Source organism: Phascolarctos cinereus, unplaced genomic scaffold, assembly GCF_003287225.1.
Source record: "Phascolarctos cinereus isolate Bilbo 61053 unplaced genomic scaffold, phaCin_HiC Scaffold_4;HRSCAF=312, whole genome shotgun sequence".
Taxonomy (NCBI): domain Eukaryota; kingdom Metazoa; phylum Chordata; class Mammalia; order Diprotodontia; family Phascolarctidae; genus Phascolarctos; species Phascolarctos cinereus.
The window spans coordinates 680,768,319-680,791,257 of NW_027555847.1; the positions used below are offsets into that span (position 1 = coordinate 680,768,319).

At 48.1% G+C, this 22,939-nt stretch overlaps 2 protein-coding genes across 3 annotated transcripts; one reads left to right on the plus strand and one right to left on the minus strand.

The window, feature by feature from the left end:
- Window positions 1-70: 70 nt before the first annotated feature.
- Window positions 71-14,341, plus strand: FSTL3 (follistatin like 3). The gene is made up of 5 exons (XM_021009094.2): window positions 71-308; window positions 3,346-3,531; window positions 12,006-12,221; window positions 12,833-13,060; window positions 13,274-14,341. Exons 1-5 carry the CDS (start codon window positions 242-244, stop codon window positions 13,324-13,326), a joined length of 750 nt encoding a protein of 249 aa, XP_020864753.1. The 5' UTR covers window positions 71-241; the 3' UTR covers window positions 13,327-14,341.
- A 1,141-nt stretch (window positions 14,342-15,482) lies between these two features.
- LOC110223497 (serine protease 57-like) lies at window positions 15,483-22,273 on the minus strand. Of its 2 annotated transcripts, XM_021009076.2 has the most exons (6): window positions 21,941-22,273; window positions 21,218-21,407; window positions 18,095-18,239; window positions 16,928-17,188; window positions 16,475-16,550; window positions 15,718-15,805 (listed from the first exon to the last, which is right to left on the minus strand). In XM_021009076.2, the coding sequence occupies exons 1-6, from the start codon at window positions 21,999-22,001 to the stop codon at window positions 15,801-15,803; spliced, it is 738 nt and encodes a 245-aa protein (XP_020864735.1). In that variant the 5' UTR covers window positions 22,002-22,273; the 3' UTR covers window positions 15,718-15,800. The 2 variants fall into 2 exon arrangements, with proteins under 2 accessions (XP_020864734.1, XP_020864735.1); XM_021009075.2 differs by lacking the exon at window positions 16,475-16,550 and having other exon boundaries at window positions 15,483-15,805; window positions 21,941-22,269.
- Window positions 22,274-22,939: the final 666 nt, after the last annotated feature.

Here is a 22,939-nt window from a genome sequence, read left to right on the forward strand (position 1 = left end):
CACCCTCCCCCTGGCCCAGGCTCAGGCCCCGCCCACCCCTCCCTTGTTCCTCCACTGAGCAGGAGGGAAAAGTCTTTATATAGAGAGAGGCTGAAACTGGGGCTTGAAGTCAGCTCCACAGTCCTGGGGAGGCGGCTGAGCCTTGAGCCCCCCAACAGGCCCCGCCACCTGCGGGTGCCCCCCCGCCCTCCACCTGCTCCCTGCCCCTCAGGGACCCGCGTTCTCCCCCACTCCTTCAGCCATGCCGCTGTGGTTCCTGCTCCTGGGGGTGCTCTCCTGGCCGACAGCCCAAGCCGAATCTGGCCAGGGTAAGTGACCTCCCCCATATCCCAGGTCGCTAACACCCCTCCCTATCACCCTCTCAGCCCCCGATCTGTAACCCCCTTGGCCCCTTGGGCTATCCAGCACCATGATCATACCATTCCCCTGGCTCCCCAACTACCCCATCCCCTGGACGTCTGGGACACCAGAACCTTGGACCCCTGAAGTCCCTGGCCTCCAGATTCCCAGATCTTTGGCTTCTGACTCTCCAGACCCAGGCTCCCTGGGTCCCTGGACTCCTGGCCCCCTTTGCCCAGATCTCTGATCATTCCATCTCCTTAATCCTCAGTCCCTCAATAACGCACCTCCCAGAAGCCGGGGATGCCCAATACCCTGGCCTCCAGAACTCTCAGATCTTGGAAACCCAATACCTCGGCCCTAGAACTCCAAACACCCCACCCTGCCAGTCCCTTGACTCAGTTGGACCTGAACCCATGACCATTCCACTACCTGGTCTCTGGACGCTTGAATTTCAGGCTACAAGATTCCTTGTGCCCCCAGCACCTTGGCCTCTAGATCCCCCAGACCCTGGACATTTGATGCCACAGAACCTTAATTTCCCAATATTGTGGACTCCCAAGCCCCCTTGAATCCAGGCCCTTGATCACCATACTCCCCCCAAACCTAGATGCCTAATCCTTTGTCATTTAATGCCCTGGTCCCCAGAGCCCTCAGATCCCAACATCCTAGTCTCAAAAATCTTTAGATCCTGGGCCCCCAACACCCTGAACCCCCAGATCCCTGAGCCCCTCATAACTAGACTTCTGATGCTCACCATCCCTAGGGACCCCAAAGCTCTAATTCTGCCCCCCAAAACCTTGACCCCCAAACTCTAAGCCCCTGAATCATCAATCCTTTGCAACCCCACACCCAATACCCTCATACCCAGACCCCTGGTGCAATCCTATCCCCATGGACCCCAAATTCCTAATCCTTGGCCCCTTTTAACCTTAGACCTTAAGTCCCTACCTCCTTTGCCAGTGGTCTCAAGCCTGTATTGTCTGAGCCCAGAGATCATTGCTTAGATTTGGGGGAGGAAGGCAGTCCAGCTGTATCAGAGGTAGTCCTGCGGTGGGATGGGAGATGAGCAGCTGGGGGCAGCCTGGGATCCTCACTACCTACCTTTGTGGGATTCTATGGCTTCTCCATTAGGACTAATATGGATTTGGTCTGGCTCCTGGTAGGCAGAGCCCCCCCTAACAGGCCCAGAAGAGGGGAAGATGTGTAGAATATGGCGGCTAATGTCCTAGGGATAGAGGGTAGGGAGAGACCAGGAGCTTTGCAAATTTCCTACCCTACAGCTAAGCCTTGGCAGCACCTCAGTGCCTCTATCTGCTAAGCCCCCTTGAGTCTACTCAGCCCCTCATTCTGTTATGCCTCTTCTTTGCTGTCCTTTCTCTTAGCTGAGAGCAGTCCAGCTTCTCATTCCTATGGTCAAGGACTGGACATCAGGTCCTGTTCACCCCAGGAGTTCTACCCTCTGAATATAACCCAGGGTCTCTCCCACCTAGCGCTGTGCAAATCCTAGAAAAATGAGGACCCCATTTCCTTGCATTTGCTATGGCCAGGATGGGGGATGAAAGACCATCCAGGACATGGCATGTATCTTCCCCCACCCCCTCCCAACAGATAGATGACAAAACTGAGGCTCAGTTATGTCACATAGTAACTCTCTAGGAAGCGTAAAGACTAGAACCCAGCTCTCCTGACGCCCAAACGGCTAATTCCAGACTCCATATCCTCTCCTCAGGATAATAAGGGACACTCCAGGTACCCCCAAAGACCAGGAGTGAGCTTCGTATTCCCAAGCTGGATAGTGGGATGGGTGGGGTGTGTTTTGCTGACGTCTCCAGCCAAGAACCATCTTTCCCATCCCTACCCGCACCCTATCCCCCAGTGACTGAAAGCCTACCCCCCCTCCAGGGCTCCCAGTGTGGTGACTGTACTGGGGAGACTCATGAGCTCATGCTAGGGGAATGTTCCCGGAAGGCTTGGGTGACTAAGAGGTTGAGGGGGGGCAGGAGGTGGGCAGGAGCACAAACTGGGTGAGGAGCAAGGATCTCGAGCTGGGGTTGCATTCTGTCCCCTAGACCCCAAGGCCACTGCCCTAGCTTTAAGCTCTGGCCCTCAGATTCCCTCCCCCTCCCCCTGCCCCACCCTAAGCCCCTGTTTTTATGGTGCTAAGACACTGGTCCCAATCCCAGCCGAGGTCCCAGACCTGGCTCCAGCCTCAGGCAGCTTCCTCCTGATTCAGGAGTGATTAAGTGATTTTTGAGTCCTGGGGAGGTGAAGGAAAAGGTATGTCCCTCAGCTCCAGAGGCTGAAGTCACTGCTCCACCATCTCCTTGTCCCAAAATGAGGTCTCAGCCAGGGAAGAGGTATCCTCTGGTACCTTGAGATCTTCAGGAAGAGGGTTCAGAAGAAGAGATTTGGGGCATACATGGGGCACCCTCTCCCATTAGATTGTGAGCTTCTTGAAGCAGGGACTGTTTTTTGCCTTTTTGTTTTGTTTTGTTTTGTTTTTAGGCAATGAGGTAAAGTGACTTGCCCAGGCTCACACAGCTAGTATGTGTCTGAGGTCACATTTGAACTCGTCTCCTCCTGACTCCAGGGCCAGTGGCCTATCCCACTGGTTCACCTGGCTGGCCCCTTAGTTTTGAATCTCCAGCACTAAGTATAATACCTGACACATAGTAGGCACTTAATGAATGTTAATTGGCTGACTGGCTGGCTGGCTTGGGACTGATTGTCCTTGGTATTTCTTATTGCTTCCATGCTCCAAAGACCCTTGCTGACCCCAAATCCTGGATGGGCTGGGTTCTAATGCCCAAGAATTGAATTTGGAGTCAGAAGACCTGGGTTTGAATTTCTGCTCTGCCACCACTCCACTGACTGTGTGACCTTGGCCAAGTGCATTCCCTTCTCTAACCCTTAGCTTCTTTATCTATAAAATAAAGAGGTAGATGGTCGGCAAGGTCCCTTCCCGGTTGTAAATCCTCTGATCCCATGTCTCTCTGGCTCCAGGTGGCATATGCTGGCTTCGCCAGGGCCGAGAGGCTCAGTGCAGCCTGATCCTGAGGGCAGGTGTGAGCTGGGAGGAGTGCTGCTCTGCGGGGAATGTAGATACCGCCTGGTCGAATTACACCCATCAGGGCAACAAAATCAGCCTACTGGGCTTCCTGGGCCTGGTGACCTGTCACCCCTGCAAAGGTAGGAGCCCCTTGAGCTGGTCACTTCCCAGCTGTGCCCCCATGGGAGGCAGAGTGGGGGGAGAAGGGGGGGAGCTAGCCTCCCAGATGTTGGAAGTGGCAGCCGCCGAGGCTCGGTGGTTGGGGATGGTGATTAATCCCAGCTCTGCCTGGCTGGGTGGTCTCTGGGAAAACACTCTCCCTCTCTGGGCCCCCGCTCTTGCCTCCCTCCCTCCTTTTTCTGTTCCTGCTCACTTCCTATCTGGGGGTGGCTTTTGGGAATAGGGATAGAGGCGGGAGGGGAGGGAAGGGGAGGGGAAGAGGAAGGAGGGAGAACACAGGTGGCTTTGGGATAAGACAGGGCCAGGCTCCAGCTGGAAGTTTGAAGATGGATCCTCCAGGGTCCTCCGGGGCTGGGGATGGAGGTGGGGCAAGGAGGGGGGCGTAGGCGGGGACTCTCTTTTCTCCAGTCCAAATCTAGACTGGGAGAGCCTCCAGCTGTGTGTGGCCGGGCTCTGCCAGATGTGTGGGAGCTGGTGGCCAGGTGCAACCCACATGTGAGGAGCAGGAGGCCCCTCCCCTCAGTCAGCCTCAGGAACCCTCAGGGAACTCAGAAGGGTGGGAGAGGGGGCTCCGGAGGACCCTGGAAATAACCATTGGGGCAGGGGCAGGGGCTGTGGTGGGGAGTTTCGATCCTAGCCAACATGACCTTCCCCAGCTAGGACCCCCGTTTTCCCATCTCTGAAATGAAAGGCTCATAGGTCATAGATCCAGCGCTAAGGCCACCTAATCCAATGCCTTCGTTCTTCAGACTCCAAAAAGTGAACCCTGATTTGCTCAGGGTTACACAGTAAGTAGCAGAGCAGAGATTCGAACTCAGTTCTTCTGGCTCTGCTGCCAGCACTCTTTCCACCATGCTGGACTGTCTAGGCTAAAGTGCAGTGGCAAGAGCCCCTGAATGGAAGTCCGGAGACCCGGTGGCAAGTCTCAGCTCCAACACTTACTATCGGGGATGACCTTTGACAAATCACTTCACGGCCGTGTGTCTCAGTTTCCCCATCTGTAAAATAGTGCTAATAATGGGCACCACAGAAACGTGAGCTGCAATTATCATTGAGTTCAACCCCCCACAGTGCCTTGCACCTTATAGGTACTTAATAAAGGTCGAATTAATTAAAGTGAATTTCAGTATGCAATATCCCTAGTCGTAGGGACTGGGCACTTGGGGCTATAGAGATCTTTCACCTCTCAGAAATGGGCAGGCAGTCAGGGAAATCGAAATAAAAGGAGGACACTGGCCTTCTCCTGTCTGACTCAGTTATCAGTGTGCCAGGCTTTCAGGGCCAAAATCAAGGGTCAGCCTCCATTCAGTCCAGTGAAACTGGAGCAGAGAAACATTCCGTCCCTGGTTAGAGGCTAACCCCTGATCCCCACTGCCCCCTCCTTTAACCACAGAGCTGCATAATCCAGTGCCCACAGCAAAAAACAAAATAAAACAAAAAAATCTGCCCCAGAATGATTTTTTGATTAATTAGGAGGTTTTTTGTTTTTTGTTTTTGTTTTTTGTGGGAAATTTATTTGTTGTTTTGCTACATTATTCAATGTCATGAATTATGTTTCCCAGTATTTGCTGTTTGGTAATATCCACCTTTTGTATCGTGTAGACCAGTGGTGTCAGCTTCAAAAAGACACAGACTACTAATGTACACAAAGGTCCCTGAGGGGGCTTATTAATTTAGTTTTAAAATGTAACATTATCTCTACTTTATTTTATTTTTGTGTACTTTTGTTAAATATTTCCCAATTATATTTTAATCTGATTCTGGCCAGATATAGCCTGCTGGCTGCCTATTTGACTGATATAGACTGTCAATCAACAAACACTTATTAATCACCAACGATGCATCCGATGGACAGCTGGGTGATGAAATGGATAGAGCACCAGGCCTGGAGTCAGGAAGACTCATCTTCCTGAGTTCCAATCTGGCCTCAGCCACTTACCGGCTGGGTAACCCTGAGCAAGCACTTAACCCCTTTTTGCCTCAGTTTCCTCATCTGTAAAATGAACTGGGGGAAGCTAGGTGGTAGATCTGAGTTCAAATCTGACCTCAGACACTGGCTAGCTGTGTGATCCTGGGCAAGTCACTTAACCTCGATTGCCCTCCTCACCCCCCCCAAAAAAGAGTTGGGGAATGGGGAAGGAAATGGCAAACCACTCCAACATCTTTGCCAAGAAAACCCCAAAAATGGGTTCACAAAGAGTTGGAAATAACTGAATAACGACAACAATGTGTTGGGCCCATGATATGAACCGGGCTACAAAGAAAGACCAAAAAACAGTGCTTAATTTCATCGGTCAGGAGAAACTTCCAATGTAGAAACTTTCTCTACCTGGACTCTGTCCACTGACGTCCACATGTTGACAGATGAGCATAAATTCATCTGTAGTTTATAGTTTCAGGGAATTGCTCATTTAAGGGAGGTTAAGGAATTTGCCCACAGTTACACAAATCATGGTTTTGCAGGCAGGACTTGAACCCAGGTCTTCATGACTCCCAAAGCTAGCTCTCTACCTCCTAACTCCAAGGTGCCTCACCTCTGAATTTGTCAGAGGCGGCTATAGATAGGCATAGATAGACCTAAATTCAAATCCAGTCTCAGATATTTAACAACTGTGTTACCTTGGGCAGGTCACTTAACTTCTATCTGCCTCAGTTTCTCCATTAGTAAAAAACAAACAATAATAGCACCCATACTTCCCAAAGTTATTGTAAAGATAAAAGTGAAGTCATATTTATAAAGGATTTTGAAAACCCTGAAGCACCATATAAATGCTTACCTACAACAGCTATTATTATTATTATACGTCCTAAAAAGACTTTAATAAATCTTTGCTCTAGATTGTTTTTTTTTTTACCAGTGTAGAGAGTTCGCTGGTGAGAAAACCCCCTCTACTAATGCCGATCAGCAGCTGCTCAGGGATTTCTAGACTGAGAGAGCTTCTGGGGCCACTGGCTAACTCTGAGCTAATACAAAGCCAGGTAGCACAGAGTTAGGAGATAAAGGGCTAGCCTTGGGAGTCAGGAAGATCTGGATTCAATTCTTGCTTTTGACCCATCACTCAGAGAGGCTAATTGTCTTACTAAGGTCACACAGCATGAGCGCATAAGCCAGAGGCAGGACCTGACCCCTCCTTGCTTGTGAGGTTAGCCCTTTTAATCATTACAGGATGCTGACACTCAAGTGAAAAAAAAAGCACCCCGTATTTTCGATTCACTAATGTTAGCAGACATCTACTTTTCTATTATCTACTTATCAATTAATACTTTGTGGGTGGGGTATCTGCGCTGTTACCCCTCCATGAGGGAGGGAGGGCTGATAATATTTATTAAACACCTACTGTGTGCCAGGTTACTGTGCTAAGGTCCTTACAAATATGATCTCTTGCCTAAAAAATAAATAAAACAAGACAAATTTGGGGCAGCTAAGTGGCACAGTGGATAGAGCACTGCCCTGAAGTCAGGAGGACCTGAGTTCAAATCCAGCCTCAGACTATACACTTGACATTTACCAGTTGTGTGACCCTGGGCAAGTCACTTAACCTCAATTGCCTAAAAAAAAAAAAAACCAATACAAATATGGTCTCATTTGATCCTCATAACAACCCTGGGAGGTAGGTGCTATTATTATCCCTTCTACAGATGAGAAAACGGAGGCAAACGGAAGTGAAGTGGCTTGCTAAGGGTCACACAGCTAGTAAGTATCTGAGGCTGGATTTGAACTCAGGTCTTCCTGACTCCTGACCCCTGCACCAGCTAGGTACATCATAACACACTGAACATGTTAGATTGCTTGAAAATCACAGGCAGCCAACTAGTCAGTCAACAAGAATTTATTAAGCATCTACCACGTGCCACACAGTTAGATACGAAGACAAAAGTGAAATGGTCCCTGCCCTCAAGGAGTGTATGTTCTTTTCAAGGCAGCCAGGTCTATTATAATGTTATCCAATCTCAACCAAGTCCTCACTGCAGCAAAACAAAAATTTAATTTCTAATTGATCCTGATTATTCTTGTCTTTCCTCAAGCTTCCCACAGCGCCTTCTCCACTCACCCTCTCTCCTGAGTACCTCACCTCCTACTGCCCCACACCAAATTGAGATCAGTGGGGAGGGCTCCCTCTTTGCCCTGCTCCTCATTTCACATCATTCAGACATCTTCCTCCACTATCTCCTCCATCATTCCAGTCTTGGATAAAGCGGTGGCCCTTCTCCTTGCCAAGGCCAGCCCCTCTACGAGCACCCTTGATCCCATCCTCTCCCAGCATTTCCAACAAATTGCCCCAATTGCCATCTTTAGTCGCTTCCTGTCTCCTGCTACCTCTAAACATGCCCAACCCTTCTGAATCCTGAAACGATCCCCTCTTGATCTGACCATCCCTCCAAATCTCTTGCATCCTTCATGGCCAGACTCCTTAAGAGAGCTGTCTACGCTCATTGGCACCCTCTCTTCTCCTCTCTCTATTCTAAACTCTCAGCAAGCTGGCCTCCAACCTGACCATTCAATTGAAGTTGCTCTCTCCAGGGTTACCAATGACCTCTTGATTGCCAAACTGAATGATCTTTTCTTCATTGTCATTCTTCTTGACCTCTCTGCAGGCTTTGACAAGGTCCATCGCCTTCTGCTGGATACTCTCACCTTTTGAGGTCTTTGTGACTCGGTTTCCTCCTGGTTCTCCAGCTGTCTTTCTGATCACTCTTCCATCTCCTTGATTGGATCCTCTAGGTCATGCCCACTAAACTTGGGTGTCCTTCAAGGCTGTCTTCTCTTTTTAATCTCTGCTGTCTCACAGTGATTTTCATCACCTTCCATAAGTTTAGTGATCACTTCTAAGCAGATGATGGTCGTATGTGTGTACCCAAGCTCTCTTCTGAACTACCGTCACACATAACCAACTGCTTCTGTGACACCTTGAACCAGATGAACTGTTTGTTATTGTTCGGTAATGTCTGACTCTCCATGACCCCGTTTGGGATTTTCTTGGCAAAGATATGCTGCAGTGGTTTGCCATTTCCTTCTCCAGCTCATTTTACAGATGAGGAAACTGAGGCAAACAGGGTGAAGTGACTTGCCCAAGGTCACACAGCTAGTGAGTGTCTGAGGCCAGATTTGAACCCAAGAAGATGAGTCTCCCTGACTCCAGGCCCAACATTCTATCCCCCGTGCCACAGAGTACCATAAGTATATCAAAGTCAACATATCCAAGACAGAACTCAGTATCTTTCCCTTAAAAACCTTCCACCGCTCTAAACTTCTTTATTATTGTTAAGGCATCACCATCCTCCTGGTCACTTAGGCTCACAACCTCGTTGTCCATAACTCCTCACTCTTACTCAACATATTGAAACCATTGCCAGATTTTGTCATTTCTACCTTAATGATAGCTAACATTTATTTTTAAATAATATTTTATTCCCACAATTACATATTAAAACAATTTTTAACATTTTTTAAAAGTTTTGAGTTCCAAATTCTATCGCTCCCTCCCTCCCCCCCCGAAAAGGTAAGCAATTTGATATAGGTTATACATGTGCAATCATGTAGAACATTTCCATATTATCCATTTTGTACGAGAAGACTTAAACAAACAAAAAAAAGCAAAAAAGCAGCATGCTTCAATCTGTATTCAGACAATACCAGTCCTTTCTCTGGAGGCACATAGCGTGTTTCATCATAAGTCCTTTGGGATTCTCTTGGATCTTTGTATTGCTAAGAATGGCTAAGTCATTCACAATTCTTCATCCTACAGTATTGCCGTTACTGGGTACGATGTCCTTGGTTCTGCTCACTTCACTTTGCATCAGTTCATGTAAATCTTCCCAGGTGTTTTCTGGAATCATCCTACTTGTCATTTCTTATAGCACAGTAATACTCCATCATAATCATATACCAAAGCTTGTTCAGCCTTTCCCCAGTTGATGGACATCCCCTTGGTTTCCAATTCTTAGCCACCACAAAAAGAGCCACCATAAATAATTTTATACAAATAGATCCTCTCTCCTTTTTTGATCTCTTTGGAATACAGACCTAACAGTGGTCTTGCTGGATCAAAGGGTATACACAGTTTTATAGCCCTTTGGGCATAGTTCCTAATTATAGCTAACATTTATATTGCATTTACTATGTGCCGAGCACTTTACAATTATTATTTAATTTGATCCTCACAACAACCCTGCAAAGTAGACGTATTATTATCCATTTTATAGATAAGGAAACTGAGACAAACAGGGCTAAGTGACTTGCTCAGGGTCATGCAGTTAGTAAGTGTCTGAGGTTGGATTTGAATTCAGGTCTTCCTGATCACAGGGCTATATCCACTGCACCACCTAGCTCTTCTCCCACAGCCACAACCCCAGATCAGGACCTCAACCCTCTCCAGAACTTTTATAATAGCCTTCCCACTGATCTTCCTGCCTCAACTCTCTTCCCATCCAATCCATCCTCCATTCAGTTGCCAAAATGATTTTTCTAAAGTTTAGGGCTGCTGATGTCATACCCCACCTCCCCCCATGAGCTCTCATGGCTCCCTATTACCTCCAGGATCTGATATTTCAAATTTAGCATAATTTGGCTCCTTCCTACCTTGCTAGTGTTCTTACACTTGACTCCTCCTATCTGTCCCATGGTCCATCTACATTGGCTTACTTGCAGTTCCTCAGCCTGACCCTCCATGTCCCCTCTCTGCACTAGCTACCCCCCATACCTGGCATTCTCTATCCCCTCATTCCAGCCTGCTGATTTCCCTTGCTTCCTTCAAGACTAAGCTAAAATCTCACTTTCTGCAGGTGACCTTTCCTCATCTTCCATGCCCCTAGTTCCCTCCTCCCCTAGAGAAACCTTCTACCTACTCTACATATCTTGCATCTACCAATTTACATGTTGTCTCTCCCATCAGAATAAGAATGTAAGCTCCAAACATGGCTAATATGGAAATATGTTTTGCATGACTTCACATGTATTACTGATATCAAATTGCTTGCCTTCTGGAGGGAGAGAGAGAATTTGGAACTCAGAAGCTTAAAGAATGATTGTTTTAAAATGTTTTTATAAGTAATTGGGAAATATGTAATCCTATATATATATATATATATATACATATGTAAAGAATATAAGCTCTTTAAGAGCAAGTACTGTTTTTATCTTTCTTTATCTTACTTAGCACTTAATGCTTATCTCCTGAGACAAATAGATGTAGAGATGAAACTAGAGTCAAGAAGACCTGAGTTTGAATACCACCCCCAACACTTACTGTTGTTGTTCAGTCATTTCAGTTGTGTCCAACTCTTCATGACCCTATTTGGGGGTCTTCTTTCTTTTTTTTGTGAGGCAATTGGGGTCAGTGACTTGCCCAGGGTCACACAGCTAGTAAGTGTCAAGTGTCTGAGGTCAGATTTGAACTCAGGTCCTCCTGACTCCAAGGCTGGAGCTCTATCCACTGTGCCATCTAGCTGCCCCAATTTGGGGTTTTCCTGAGCAGAGATACTGGAGCAGTTTGCCATTTCCTTCACCAGCTTATTTTACAGATGAGGAAACTGAGGCAAACAGGGTTAAATGACTTTCCCAGGGTCTCACAGCTAGTGTGTCTGAGGCCACATTTGAACTAGTCTTCCTGATTCTAGACATGGCACTCTATCCCCTGGTCCACCCAGCTGCCCCTCCTATTTGTTAGCCTTCCTGGTAAATCCCTTGACCTTTCCAAGCCTTGGTTCCTTCATCAATAAAATTATTATAATAACACTTTTAGTATCTACCTGCCAGGGATGATATGAAGAACAAATGAATGAAACATGTAAATGACTTTGCATATCTCAAAGCACCATAGAAGTATCAGCTTTTAATATTATTCTTTCATTTTGATTTTTTTTTTTTGGTGAGGCAATAGTGGGTTAAGTGACTTGTCCAGGGTCACACAGCTAGTAAGTGTCAAGTGTCTGAGGCTGGATTTGAACTCAGGTCCTCCTGACTCCAAGGCTAGAGCTCTATTTACTGTGCCACCTAGCTGCCCCCTATTCTTTCATTTTGAGAAGGAAAGAGGGAACTTGTTTGGGGAGATCCACATTTTAAAAAATTCACCTATTATTATTTGTCGTTGGTTAGATTGTGCTTCTCTATTGTATCTGTTTTTATACAAGTATGTGTTTCTAGATTAGCCATGATTTTTGGACTATCAGTGACTAGAGAGGGTAGTGTGGGGTGGTGGTTAGAAAGCTGCCCCTCTGGGGTCTCTAGGCAACTAAGATTTGGTTGTAGAGAGTGCACTCCCAAAGTCAATGAAACTACAGGTACAGCCTGTGGTTTAAAATTATTCTCAGCATTAAATTATCTGTGATTTGTTTCAGGAAGGATTTGAACGTCGCTTTTTTGTTTTTCAGTTTGGCGTGCTAGGATGGGCCATACTGCTTCTGCCAAGCTCATTCTGTCTCCCTCTGTCTCCAGAGACCTGTGAGGGAGTGGACTGTGGTCCAGGCAAGGTGTGCAAGATGCACAGCGGACGGCCCCACTGCGCCTGTGCCCCGGACTGCTCTGGACTTCCTATGCAGCTGCAAGTCTGTGGCTCTGATGGGGTCACCTACAGGGACGAGTGTGAGCTGCGGACGATCAAGTGTCAGGGGCACCCAGACCTGGGCGTCATGTACCAGGGGCACTGCAAAAGTGAGACACCAGCCTCATCTCTGCTCACCCACCTCTCTCTCGCCTTATCCCATTGGCAGAAAGCTCCATTCTTCTCACTGAGATCCCTCCCCCCCATTAAGCCAGGGAGGTGTCAGGGTGGATAATGCACTGGACCTGGAGTCAGGAAGACCCGAGTTCAGATCTTACCTCGACCCTTACTACTAGCTGTGTGTGACTACTAGCAAGTCACATCACTTCTGTCTCAATTTTGTCATGCGGATAATAGCATCTACCTCACAGAGTCATTGTAAGGATCAAATAAGATATTTGTAAAGCACTCTGCAAACCTTAAGGTGATATGTAAATGCTAGCTATTATCATCTTTGTCTGCTATACTCTTCACTGAACCCTTCATTCTTCCTTATTGACCTCCCATCCCCCACTGACCTCCCAACCTCTTCACCATTGCCTTTACCCAGCCCACCATCCCCTCACTGACCCCTCATCTCCCTTACTCAGCCCTCCATCCCCCTCACAGAGCACCCATTGCCTTTACCCAGCCCACCATCCCCTCACTGACCCCTCATCCTCTGGCTTAGCCCTCCATCCCCTTACTGACCCAACTCCTCTGATGCCTACTTCCCCCTCAGAGAGCTGCTCACTCGTGGTGTGTCCAGGGACTCATACATGTGTGGTGGACCAAACTGGCAGTGCCCACTGTGTCATCTGTCGCTCTGCCCCCTGCCCTATGCCCTCGAGCCCCAACCAGCAGCTGTGTGGGAACAACAACGTCACCTATGCCTCTTCCTGCCACCTTCGTCAGGCAACCTGCTTCCTGGGCAGATCCATTGGTGTTCGGCACTCTGGGAGTTGCACAGGTAGGTTTCCTGGCCGGGGACTCAGGGTCGGGGAGGGCCCCGGAGCCACCAGGCCTAATTAGCCTCTGTCCTCAGGAAGCCCCAGGTCTGAGGGGGGGAGATTCAGCCCTAGTGGGGACACATGGTCCTATCCTCGGGGAGTCGTCAGCCTTACGGGGAGACCCTGCGCCTCCTCAGCTCCCTGAGTCTCCTCCCTCCTCTCTCTCCTTGCAGTCAGCACCACGTTGGCTGGGCTTTTGGCCGAGGTGGAGGATAACTCCGTATGAGGCGACGCCGCAGGTCCTGCACAGAGCCAAGGCAACCCTATTTATTATGAAGAGGGAGGCATATTTATGGCCCCCCAGCCTCCAGCTGTGTTCTCTCTTCTAGACAACTCCCAGAGACCCTTGTTGAGGAAGGGAGAAATTGGGAGGATTATTACAGCCTGACCGGAGCTGCCATGAGCCGCGGTACTGGTGGGAGGGGGATGGAAATGGCGAATACCTTGGAGGGTCCCAAAGAAGGCGAGCTAATCTCAGGGAGGGGGGGGTGGCTGGCAGCTCTGTGAGGGGGGAGGGGCGGGGCGTATGTTTCGACATTCCACGGGGCCATCAAGGGAGCCGCAGAGAGGGTCAGAGACAGACTCCCAGCCGGGGTTTCACAATCCCTCCCGCTTAATGACCCTACTGATGCAATTCTGGGCCCTAAGGGCTGTGCAGAGGGTGGAATCCATGTATGTATGTTCCCCCTCTCCCCTTCCTCCTAGAATAAGGGGCAGAGATCTACCCGGCTCTTGAGTTCGAGTGGTTTGGGGGACCCCAATCCCAAAACGTGTAATGATGCTCCCAACTTGGAGATAAAAGGGGTGTGTGTGTTGGGGTTGGGGGTAGAGGAAGCCAGGTTCCATATGGTGCCCTCCATGCCATAGGCCTTCCATGACTTGTCTTGGGAGAGGGATCCCCAGCTTCAACCCTTGGCCCCATTTTATCCTGAGACTCAAAGTTCCCAAGCCAAATTCTTCCCACAAAGTCAGACTGTCCTTAGAAAGGCCCCTGTACTGGAGGGAAGGTATCGCCTTCCCCACCCAAGTGCCAATTATCTGTTCTCCTTTCTCCTTTCTTGGGGGAGGGAGGCGGCTCAGGGTCCTCAAAGTTCACTGTGTGACTTTGGGTAAATCCCTTCCCTTCTCTGGTCCTCAGTTTCTCCCTTTTTCAAATCCAAACAAGAGCACTTCACCCTGCCTGAGGATCGTGGGAATGTTGGTGATTTCCTTTGGAAAGTAAAAAGATCGGTATAAATGAAGTTCTCTTGTTCTCATTCTGAGCATGGGGGCTGGGTGGAGTCCCAGGCGGGGGGCGGGGCGGGGGAGGTAAGAGGCTGGGGTTCCGGGACTGGCAGCGTCCACTCAGACAAATCACCACCCGTCTGGTTCAGGTTCCCCATGTGCAAAATGATGGGGTTTGTGTTGACAGTCTCAACAGGACTTCCAGTGTGCGATCTTGCCCATTTCTGGGCTGAGTTCCTGGAGGAGGGTGCAGGGAAGGGGACACTGACCAGGAATCAGATACAGGGGAATGGGATGATCTAGCTGAGGGCTGCCACCTGGTGGCAGGCTGGAGAATATGGAGAAATGGGAATGAGGATGGATGGGGCAGACAGAGAGGGACACACAGGACAGGAGAGGGAGATAGAGAAGGGGAAAGACAATAAGAGAGACAAAGATAAGAAAGGAAGGAACGAGAGAGAGAGAGAGAGAGAGGAGAGAGAGAGAGAGAGACAGAGAGACAGAGAGAGAGAGAGAGAGAGAGAGAGAGAGAGAGAGAGAGAGAAGGAATGGTAGAGGCAAAGAGACAGGGAATGAAGAAAAAAAAGCAGGTGGGAAAGAAACAGAAGTAGGAAGAGAGCAGAAAGCAGGGAAGACATCTCCAAAGGCCTTGTGATGGAAAATGCTATCCACATCCAAAGAAGGAACTATGGAGTTTGAATGAAAATCAAAGTATATTATTGGCTAATTTTTTTTTTCTTCTGTTGAGTTTTGTTTCCTCTTTCTGGTGGTTCCTCCTATTGGTTCTAATTCTTCCTTACAACATGACTAACATGAAAATATGTTTAATAGGAATGTGTATGTATAGCCTGTATCAGATTGTGTGCTGTCTTGGGGAGGGTGGTGGGAAGGAAGTGGTGATCGTTGATAAACCAAAATAAATTAATAAAAAAAAAAGAAAAGAAAGTAGGGAAGACAGACATGTGGGTAGCTGGAGCTGGGAAGTAGTAATTGCCATCACTGCTAGACCCACAATCCAGGTGTTTCCAGGTGTTTCCAGGTGTCAAAGCCATGAGGGTTGAGGTGGGGAGATGGGGGAGGGTGGAAAGGTCCTGGATAACAGCAGCTTGGGATATTCTCCAAAGGAGGAGAAAATTGGGAAAGTCAGAAGCCAGGCCGTTAGCTCCCTGCATGATTTTATTGGCATGGAGGGAGTGCCCTGCATATAATCTGCATACAATTAACATATAATTTACATACACTTATCTTTAGTATCTTGTTTGCTTCAGGCCAGGAGCCATATCTGAGGCTAGGGTGGGGAGGGGTCAAAGGGGTAACAGTGGAGCCTATTTGGATTCCTGGATCACACACTGGATCCAAGAGATGTAGGCAGAGACGAGTGTGTAGACATCTGGGGTGCTGGGGTCTCCACACCAGGTGCCGGAGAAGGAGACAATGCCTTGGGCTGCTTCTCCACAGATCAGGGGTCCTCCAGAGTCAGCCTGGCAGGGAGAAGGGTCCTGATGGTTAGAGTGCTGATCCTGGGGGTCCCACGTTGGCAACTGGCTCTACTCCATGTAAGCCCCCACCTGGCCGGGGGCTGTGGGGGCTAGTCTTAGCTCTGGCCCTTATCAAAGTCCTTCCCTCTCTTTGGGGCTCAGTTTCCTTCTTGGTAAAATGAGTGGATTGGATTCAGTGATCAATGAGACCCCTTCTAGTTCTAAAGTTCTGTGGCCCTCGAGTGCCCTGATCTGTAAAATGGGAATGATACCTCACAAAATCATAGATGAGGAGCTGGGAACAACTTTAGAGAGATAATCTAGTCCAGGGATTCTTAACTTGAGGTCCAAGGATCTAGTCTAGGGGTTCTTGACCTAGGATCCCCCCTCCTGTGGATAGATTTCAATGGAATGTGTGAACTTGGATGGAAAAAAAATTACGTCTTCATTTTCACTAACCTCTAACTAAAATTGGGCATTTCCTTCAAATAAGATTTTTTTAAAAATCATTATTGTGAGAAAGATCCACAGACTTCACCAGATTGCCAAAGGGGTTCAGGACACTAAAAAGGTCACTTCTATCAAGTGCTATTGCCTCATTTTACAGCAGAGGAAAATGAGAGTCAACCAGGCTAGGCCCAAATCCAGTGTTCTCTTGTTTTGGAGTCCCACCCTCTATCTCTTCTGTTTCTGTCTCTTCCACCTTTTCCCTTGTCTCAGGACCAAGATTGGCCAGCTTCAGAGAGTCCTAAGGGAGTAAGAAGGAGAAGAGAGCTGAGCAGTACATCTACCATCAGGCAGGACCATATGTGGAAGTGGCCAGTGGGGGAGTGGGAAGGCCCTCAAGACGAGTGCCTCTTTGAGCCCCCTAGCTTGCCCACATAGAATCAAAGAACCTGGGTCCAAATCTCACCTATGATGCTAGCTGTGTGGGCAAGTCACCTTACTTTCCTGGTGCTCGCTCTCCTCCTAGTTGACCTTTGAGGTTCCTTCAAATTCTAGATTTCTGATTCTACAGTTCATATAGGACAATAGGGCAAAGACTCCCTGGGCTAGGCCTTCTTTTCCAGGAGCTAGGGGGATAGCTGGACTCAGTGACCTTTAGGAACCTGGCGGGTCACTCACCGTGCAGAAGCCGTTGTGTTTCCAGCTCCCACTGTTGGCACAAACCATCTTGCTGCTGACCTGGCCTTTCCAGGATCTGTTACAGCTCTCCCGACCCAGTACACTCACGTCCGTCTCCATCAGGCCCTGCGGCGACTCCCCGAAGTCAGACAGAGAGCCCCAGCCTGACACCAGGCACTTTGTGCCCTGCTCAGGGTCGACACCCTCCCTGGGCAGCTTCAGCAGTCCCACTGAGGAGCTGAGGACAGCCTTGCGATTTAGCTGGGGAGCAGAGACAGGTGGCTTGCCGATCAGGAAGCTAGCCACAGGGTCATATCCACAACACTCCCCCCACAACAGAGCACCGGCCACTCCCTAGGCAACAGGAAAAATCTCCTGAATTCTAGTTTAAATACCTCCTGTTGTAATAATAGCTGGTGTTTATGCAGGATTATAATATTTGAAAAGAGCTTAAATTGCAGACAGTATCCCACTTGACCCCCAAAGACAGAGTCTAGGGGTATTCTTATCACAATTAGATTCAAAGAAGGCCCTCAGCACCATGAATGGACCCTTTGTAGTGAACTCATGGGAGGGCACATAGGAGAATTGCATAGGATGGACGGACAGGCATGGATGTGTTACGAGAAGCATCTTTGAAAGCAATATCCATGTTGATGAGATCACAGCATTGCAGTGCTGGAGGACAGACTGGAAAACTGAGGCTATGAAAGATGATCTTGACTGGACTCACCGTCAGGGTGCCAGGGTGGGGAGCAGGAACCAAACCCGAGTCTCTCCATACTCGGGGTTCATTATTCTTCCACTTATAACAAGCTGGCCACTCTACAAACCCCTGCCTCTGCTGAGAGGTACCCATTTATGAAGCCCCTCCCTCTGCCTACAGCCTTCTGGGCTAAGTAATACCTGTTCCTATAGCCACTTGCTTTGTGACCTTGAGAAAGTCTCTTTCCTTCTCTGGGGCCCAGCTTCCCTATATTCAAACCAAAGGGAATTGGATTTTATGATCTCTAAGCACCTTTCCAGCTCAGACTCGCTATGGTTCTGTGTGCCAGGATTCCTTCTAGCCCCAACATTCTGCGTATGTGTGAAAATGACAAAAAACTCTGGATACCAGGAAGGAGAAGGGGAAGGGGCAGAGAGAACACCTCCCCTTCTTTAGCTTACCTTCAGTAGGCAAATGTCATTCTGATGGCTCACGGGGTCATAGTACGGGTGCAAAATTGAGCGCTGTATTCTGAACACCTGCTGAGTAGGCTCGGGGTCGCTGGGGGAGTGGGCACCCAGCACTACCAGGGCATGGCTGCTGTCTCTGTGTTGAGAAAGGGGGATACTTGTCCAATCTGCTCCCCTCAGAGAAGGCCTCTGGGGGACCCAGCCCTCTGGGGAGAGCCAGTCTAGGTACCAGGGCCCTAACTCAGAATTCTACTTCTCTTTTTTCTTGTCTACAAAGCACTTGGGAGGGAGGGAGTGCAAACAGAAATATCTCTATTTTCTAGATGAGGAAGTTGAGGCTCAAAGAAGGAAATGACTTGCTCAAGGTCACATAGGACCGTAGTTTCATTATAGGGCCCGGAACTAAGCCTTGCTCTAGCTAGGGAGGGGCTTCACGGGCTCATTTATAACAACTTGTGAATGATGGAGTTAGGATTTGAACTCAGGTCTTCATGTCCCTAATTCCCCCCACCCACCCAGGCTCTTTCCTGGGGTTCAGATGGTAAGGACAAGAGTCTTGGAGGGGATCTGGAGCATGGAATTCTTAACCTCAGGGCCGTGAACTTGTTTTTAAAAAATATGATTAACTATTTCAATAAAACTGGTTTCCTTTATAATCCTCTGTAGGCACTAGGTGGTGCCAAAGTGTGTAGAGTGTCAGGTGTGGAGTCAGGAAGTCCTATTCCTGAGTTCAAATCTAACCTCACATACTAGCTGTATGATCCTGGGCAAGTCACTTCACCCTATTTGCCTCAGTTTCCTCTTCTGAAAAATGAGCTGGAGAAGGAAATGGCAAACCACTCCAGTATCTCTGCCAAGAAAACCCCAAAAGGGGTCCGAAAAAGGACTAAACAACATAATCCTCTGGATTTAATTCCACGTACTTAAAAACATTTTTTTCTGAAAAGGGGACCATCCATAGGCTTCACTGGACTTCGAAAGGGAACAAGGTCACAAAATGGTTAAAAATTCCTGATCTAGACAGATGTAAGACTATACAAGAATGAAAGACGAGGGTATGCGTTGGTATGCCTGCCAAAAACAACTGACATTTGTTAGCACTTTCAGGTTTGTAAAATATTTTTATAGGCATTATCTCACTTGAGTTTCACAACAAAAGTGGGAGGTAAGTTCTATAGTTATTAGTCTGTCAGTCAACAAGCATTTATTATGCACCTACTATATGCCAGGCTCTTCACTAAGCTCTGGGAATATAAAGAGAAGCAAAAAGAAAAAAATAAAAAAACAAACAAAAAAACAGAAAAGAAAAGAAAGAAAAGCAAAAACAAAAACCCAAAAAAACCGGAAAAGAAAAAGAAAGAAAAGGAGAAAGAAAGAAGAAAGAAAGAAAGAAGAAAGAAAGAAAGAAAGAAAGAAAGAAAGAAAGAAAGAAAGAAAGAAAGAAAGAAAGAAAAGCAAATAAATAAATAAATAAAAAACAGTCCTTGCTCTCAAGAAGATCTACAAGCTGGTTATTATTAACCCTGTTGTTTTACAGATGATGAAACTGAGTCTTGTGAAAGTGAAATGATTTCCCTGAGGTCCCACAGCTTGTAAGTCTCAAGAGCTGGAATTTTTTTCTTTCTGACCTTAAGTCTGACACTCTACCCACTAGTCCACATTTTGAAAATCTGCTGTGGAGGATCAGAGGCTCTAGAGCAGAAAGGGACCTCAGACATTGCTGAATTCCAATCTATTTCCCTCCAGCCAACCCCTGGTGTCACACTCCAAGCGTGACAAAGTGGATGGAGCATTAGATTTGGAACCAAGAAAACATGGGTTCTAATTTCATCTGGCTGTGGGCAAATCTCACTGGACCTCAGTTTCTTCATCTGTAAAGTGGGTGATTTGGATTAGATGGCTTTTTTTGGGGGGGAGGCAATTGGGGTTAAGTGACTTGCCCAGGGTCACACAGCTAGTAAGCATTATGTGTCTGAGGCTGGATTTGAACTTGAGTCCTCCCAAATCCAGGGCCAGTGCTCTATCCACTGCGCCACCTAGATAGCTTCTAAATCTATTATTCTGTGACCCTAACAATGGGGTTAATCCTTGTGTCTTAACTTGCCAAAGATTGCTAAATCCTGGGCTCATGGTATTCTGAGAAGAGGTCAAAGAATTTGAGGAGGGTGGGCACAGGGGTTAACCCTGGACTTTCTGAACCTCAATTTCCCCATCCGTCAAATGAGGGAGTTGGGCTTGGTAAATGGCACGGTCTGCCTAAGCTCTAAATATGACCTATATTTGTTCCACCTCTATCAGGCAGGGAGTGAGAAAGTTAATATCTCTTTCACAGGTAAAGAAGCTGACTTAGAAAAACCTTACTGAAGTCACTTTGGCTTACACAGTCATTTAAGTTAGTAAGTGGTAGGATAAGGAAAAAGCTTTCTTTATATGAAAGTGTTCTCAGGGCAGCTAGGTGGTGCAGTGGATAGAGCACCGGCCCTGGATTCAGGAGGACTCGAGTTCAAATCCAGCCTCAGACACATAACGCTTACTAGCTGTGTGACCCTGGGCAAGTCACTTGACCCCATTGCCTAGCCAAAACAAAAAAAAAAAGAAATGTATGAAAGTGTTGTCTTTCCTTTCGAGACTCTGGCCGAGTCTGAGCTTCTGTTTCCTCCTCTGTAAAATGGTGCTCATACCTGCAGTAACTAACAAAGCATTGTCATCATTGAGCTCAAATGAGATAATGTATGTAAAGGGATTCTCATACTTTGAAGTGCTATTAAAAATTATTATGTGAAGGGCTCAAGAAGAAATCCAGAACCTCCTCCTGGTAAGTTATTTCTGGGTTTTATATTCTAAAGTCTTGTCCTGACACTGCCACTATTTTTACTGGATGGCTTTAGGCCAACTTCTTTCCCTCTCTGGACCTCAGTTTTCCCATCTGTAAAATGAGATGTAACTCTGTGTTTTGTGGGATTCCTTTTAGCTTTGACAATCTATGAGTCTAAAAGATAGTTGCGGCAAATCTCTGGAAAGGTTAAAAAGGGGTTAAAAGGGAAAGCCCTGGGGAGATTAGTTGGATCCTTCCCAGAGGGGGCCCAGGAGCTGGAGTGAGAAGGTTCCTCTTACTTGTTGAAGAAGCAGTGGGCCGCTGTCAGCACCCACTGGGCCATGAAGAGCACCCCTCCGCAGTGGTGTTCACCCAAAAAGCGCACAGAAGCCATGTAGGGCCTGGAGTGTGGCTTCGCCTCCCGGCCCCCAATAATGCGACTGCCCTTACAGCCGGGGAGCCCCCAGCCAAGGAGGAAGGCTAGGATACCTGTGAAGGGCCAGGGGACGGGAACACAGAGGGGTGAGGAATCAGGACTCTTTGCAAAGGACCAAAGAAGACAGAGGAAGAGGTGGAAAGAGAAGCTGGATTTCTTGCTTCCCGATCCCAGGTGAAGAAGGAAAAGAAACAGTAAGAGTGTCGAAGGCGGCAGAGAGAATTGGGAGCAGACAATGGATGCCTGGGACAGAGAAGGAAACAGGGACAGCGAGAGATGAGGTTGGGGATGGAGATTGGGGTCAGGGAGCATGATGGGCTGGGTACAAGGGAAGATGAGGTCAGAGGCAGGGATGAGATGATTACAGGGAAGGGAGTGAGGTTGGGGAAGAGGCAGGGATAGGGACAGAATGAGGGATGAAAGACAGATAAGGAAAGGCTTGGAGCCACGGAGAGGGAGAAGGAGATGGAGGAGAAGAGATAAAGGGAAGGGAGCCAGATGTAAGGGGAAGGGAAGGAAAGATGGGGTGGAGGACCAAGGGTACTCCTGTCCCAGGGTTCCCCAAATCCTGGGAGCTCCTGCTTACCTAGGGGGTCTATGGGAAACAGTAGACTCAGTGCCAGAAGTCTGGACCAGCCCGGCCCCATTTCCCCTCCTCAGCTCCTACTAGCTGTAGTTCTGGCTTGGTGGAGGAAGGGACAAGGGAACGAGGTTCAGGAAGGAGAGGAGGGCCTAACCCTGTGGTTAGGGTGCCCCACCCCAGCCGATGTCTCCTGCCCTTTGAAGAAACCTGACTGGCTGTGTGACCCAGGGGAAAGCCTCTTCCAGTCCCTGTTTCTTGGTTTCTCCATCTATAAAGGGAGGAGGGGGGTGTCATGTATCAGCTGAGCTCTAAGGACCCTTCAGACACTAACATTCCAGAATTCCACAGTTAAGTCTTCGGATTGTGAGTGGGCCATCTATCTAAGAATTCTAGTGGGGGGAGGGGGGCAAAGCCACAGAAAGGAGGAGAGCCAGCCCACAAGAGCTCAGGGTCCAATGGAGGCCCCCTCCAGAACCCAGAGACCTACCTGGTTGAGCCCATCTACAAGCAGCAAGGGGTCCCAGCCACAATCTGACACCCCTTTTATGATTTCAAAGCACCTTTTAGACATTAAATGTGAGGTAGATGCCTCTCTCCTTCCAAGTGGTCACTAGGATTGTTCCCTGAGCATGTTCCAAAGTTGGGCAGTAGGGAGAGGAGGAAGAGTATCTATTATAGGTGGAAAGCTTGAATTGCCAGAGAAATAAGGACCACATTAGAAAGCATCAGGTCACGAACAGAGCATAAGATCTGTTTTCAAGACCCATCTTCACCACTGACTCACTAAGTGACCTTGGGCAAGTCCTTTCCCCTCTCTGGCCCTCAGTTTCTTCATCTGTGAAATGGGTAGGGTAATCCTTGCTTGGCCTCCACCTCCCTAAGGTTGGGACTAGGTCTGTGGGGTCGTGAGTGGAGCATCAGAAGATCTGGTTTGGGGGCTCAGCTTTGCCATAGACTCACTTAATCTGGTCCCGTTCCTTAATCTGTGAAATGGGAAGGGTA

What these genes read in the sequence shown, in the direction of transcription:
- FSTL3 (XM_021009094.2), top strand. Translation starts at nt 242, where the DNA reads ATGCCGCTGTGGTTCCTGCTCCTGGGGGTGCTCTCCTGGCCGACAGCC. An exon ending in CCAAGCCGAATCTGGCCAGG is followed by an intron (nt 309 to 3,345) that starts GTAAGTGACCTC and finishes CTCTGGCTCCAG; the next exon opens with GTGGCATATGCTGGCTTCGC. An exon ending in GCACTCTGGGAGTTGCACAG is followed by an intron (nt 13,061 to 13,273) that starts GTAGGTTTCCTG and finishes CTCTCCTTGCAG; the next exon opens with TCAGCACCACGTTGGCTGGG.
- LOC110223497 (XM_021009075.2), bottom strand. Translation starts at nt 22,001, where the DNA reads ATGGGGCCGGGCTGGTCCAGACTTCTGGCACTGAGTCTACTGTTTCCC. An exon ending in GCCCACTGCTTCTTCAACAA is followed by an intron (nt 18,240 to 21,217) that starts GTAAGAGGAACC and finishes TTCTCAACACAG; the next exon opens with AGACAGCAGCCATGCCCTGG. An exon ending in ATGACATTTGCCTACTGAAG is followed by an intron (nt 17,189 to 18,094) that starts GTAAGCTAAAGA and finishes TCTGCTCCCCAG; the next exon opens with CTAAATCGCAAGGCTGTCCT.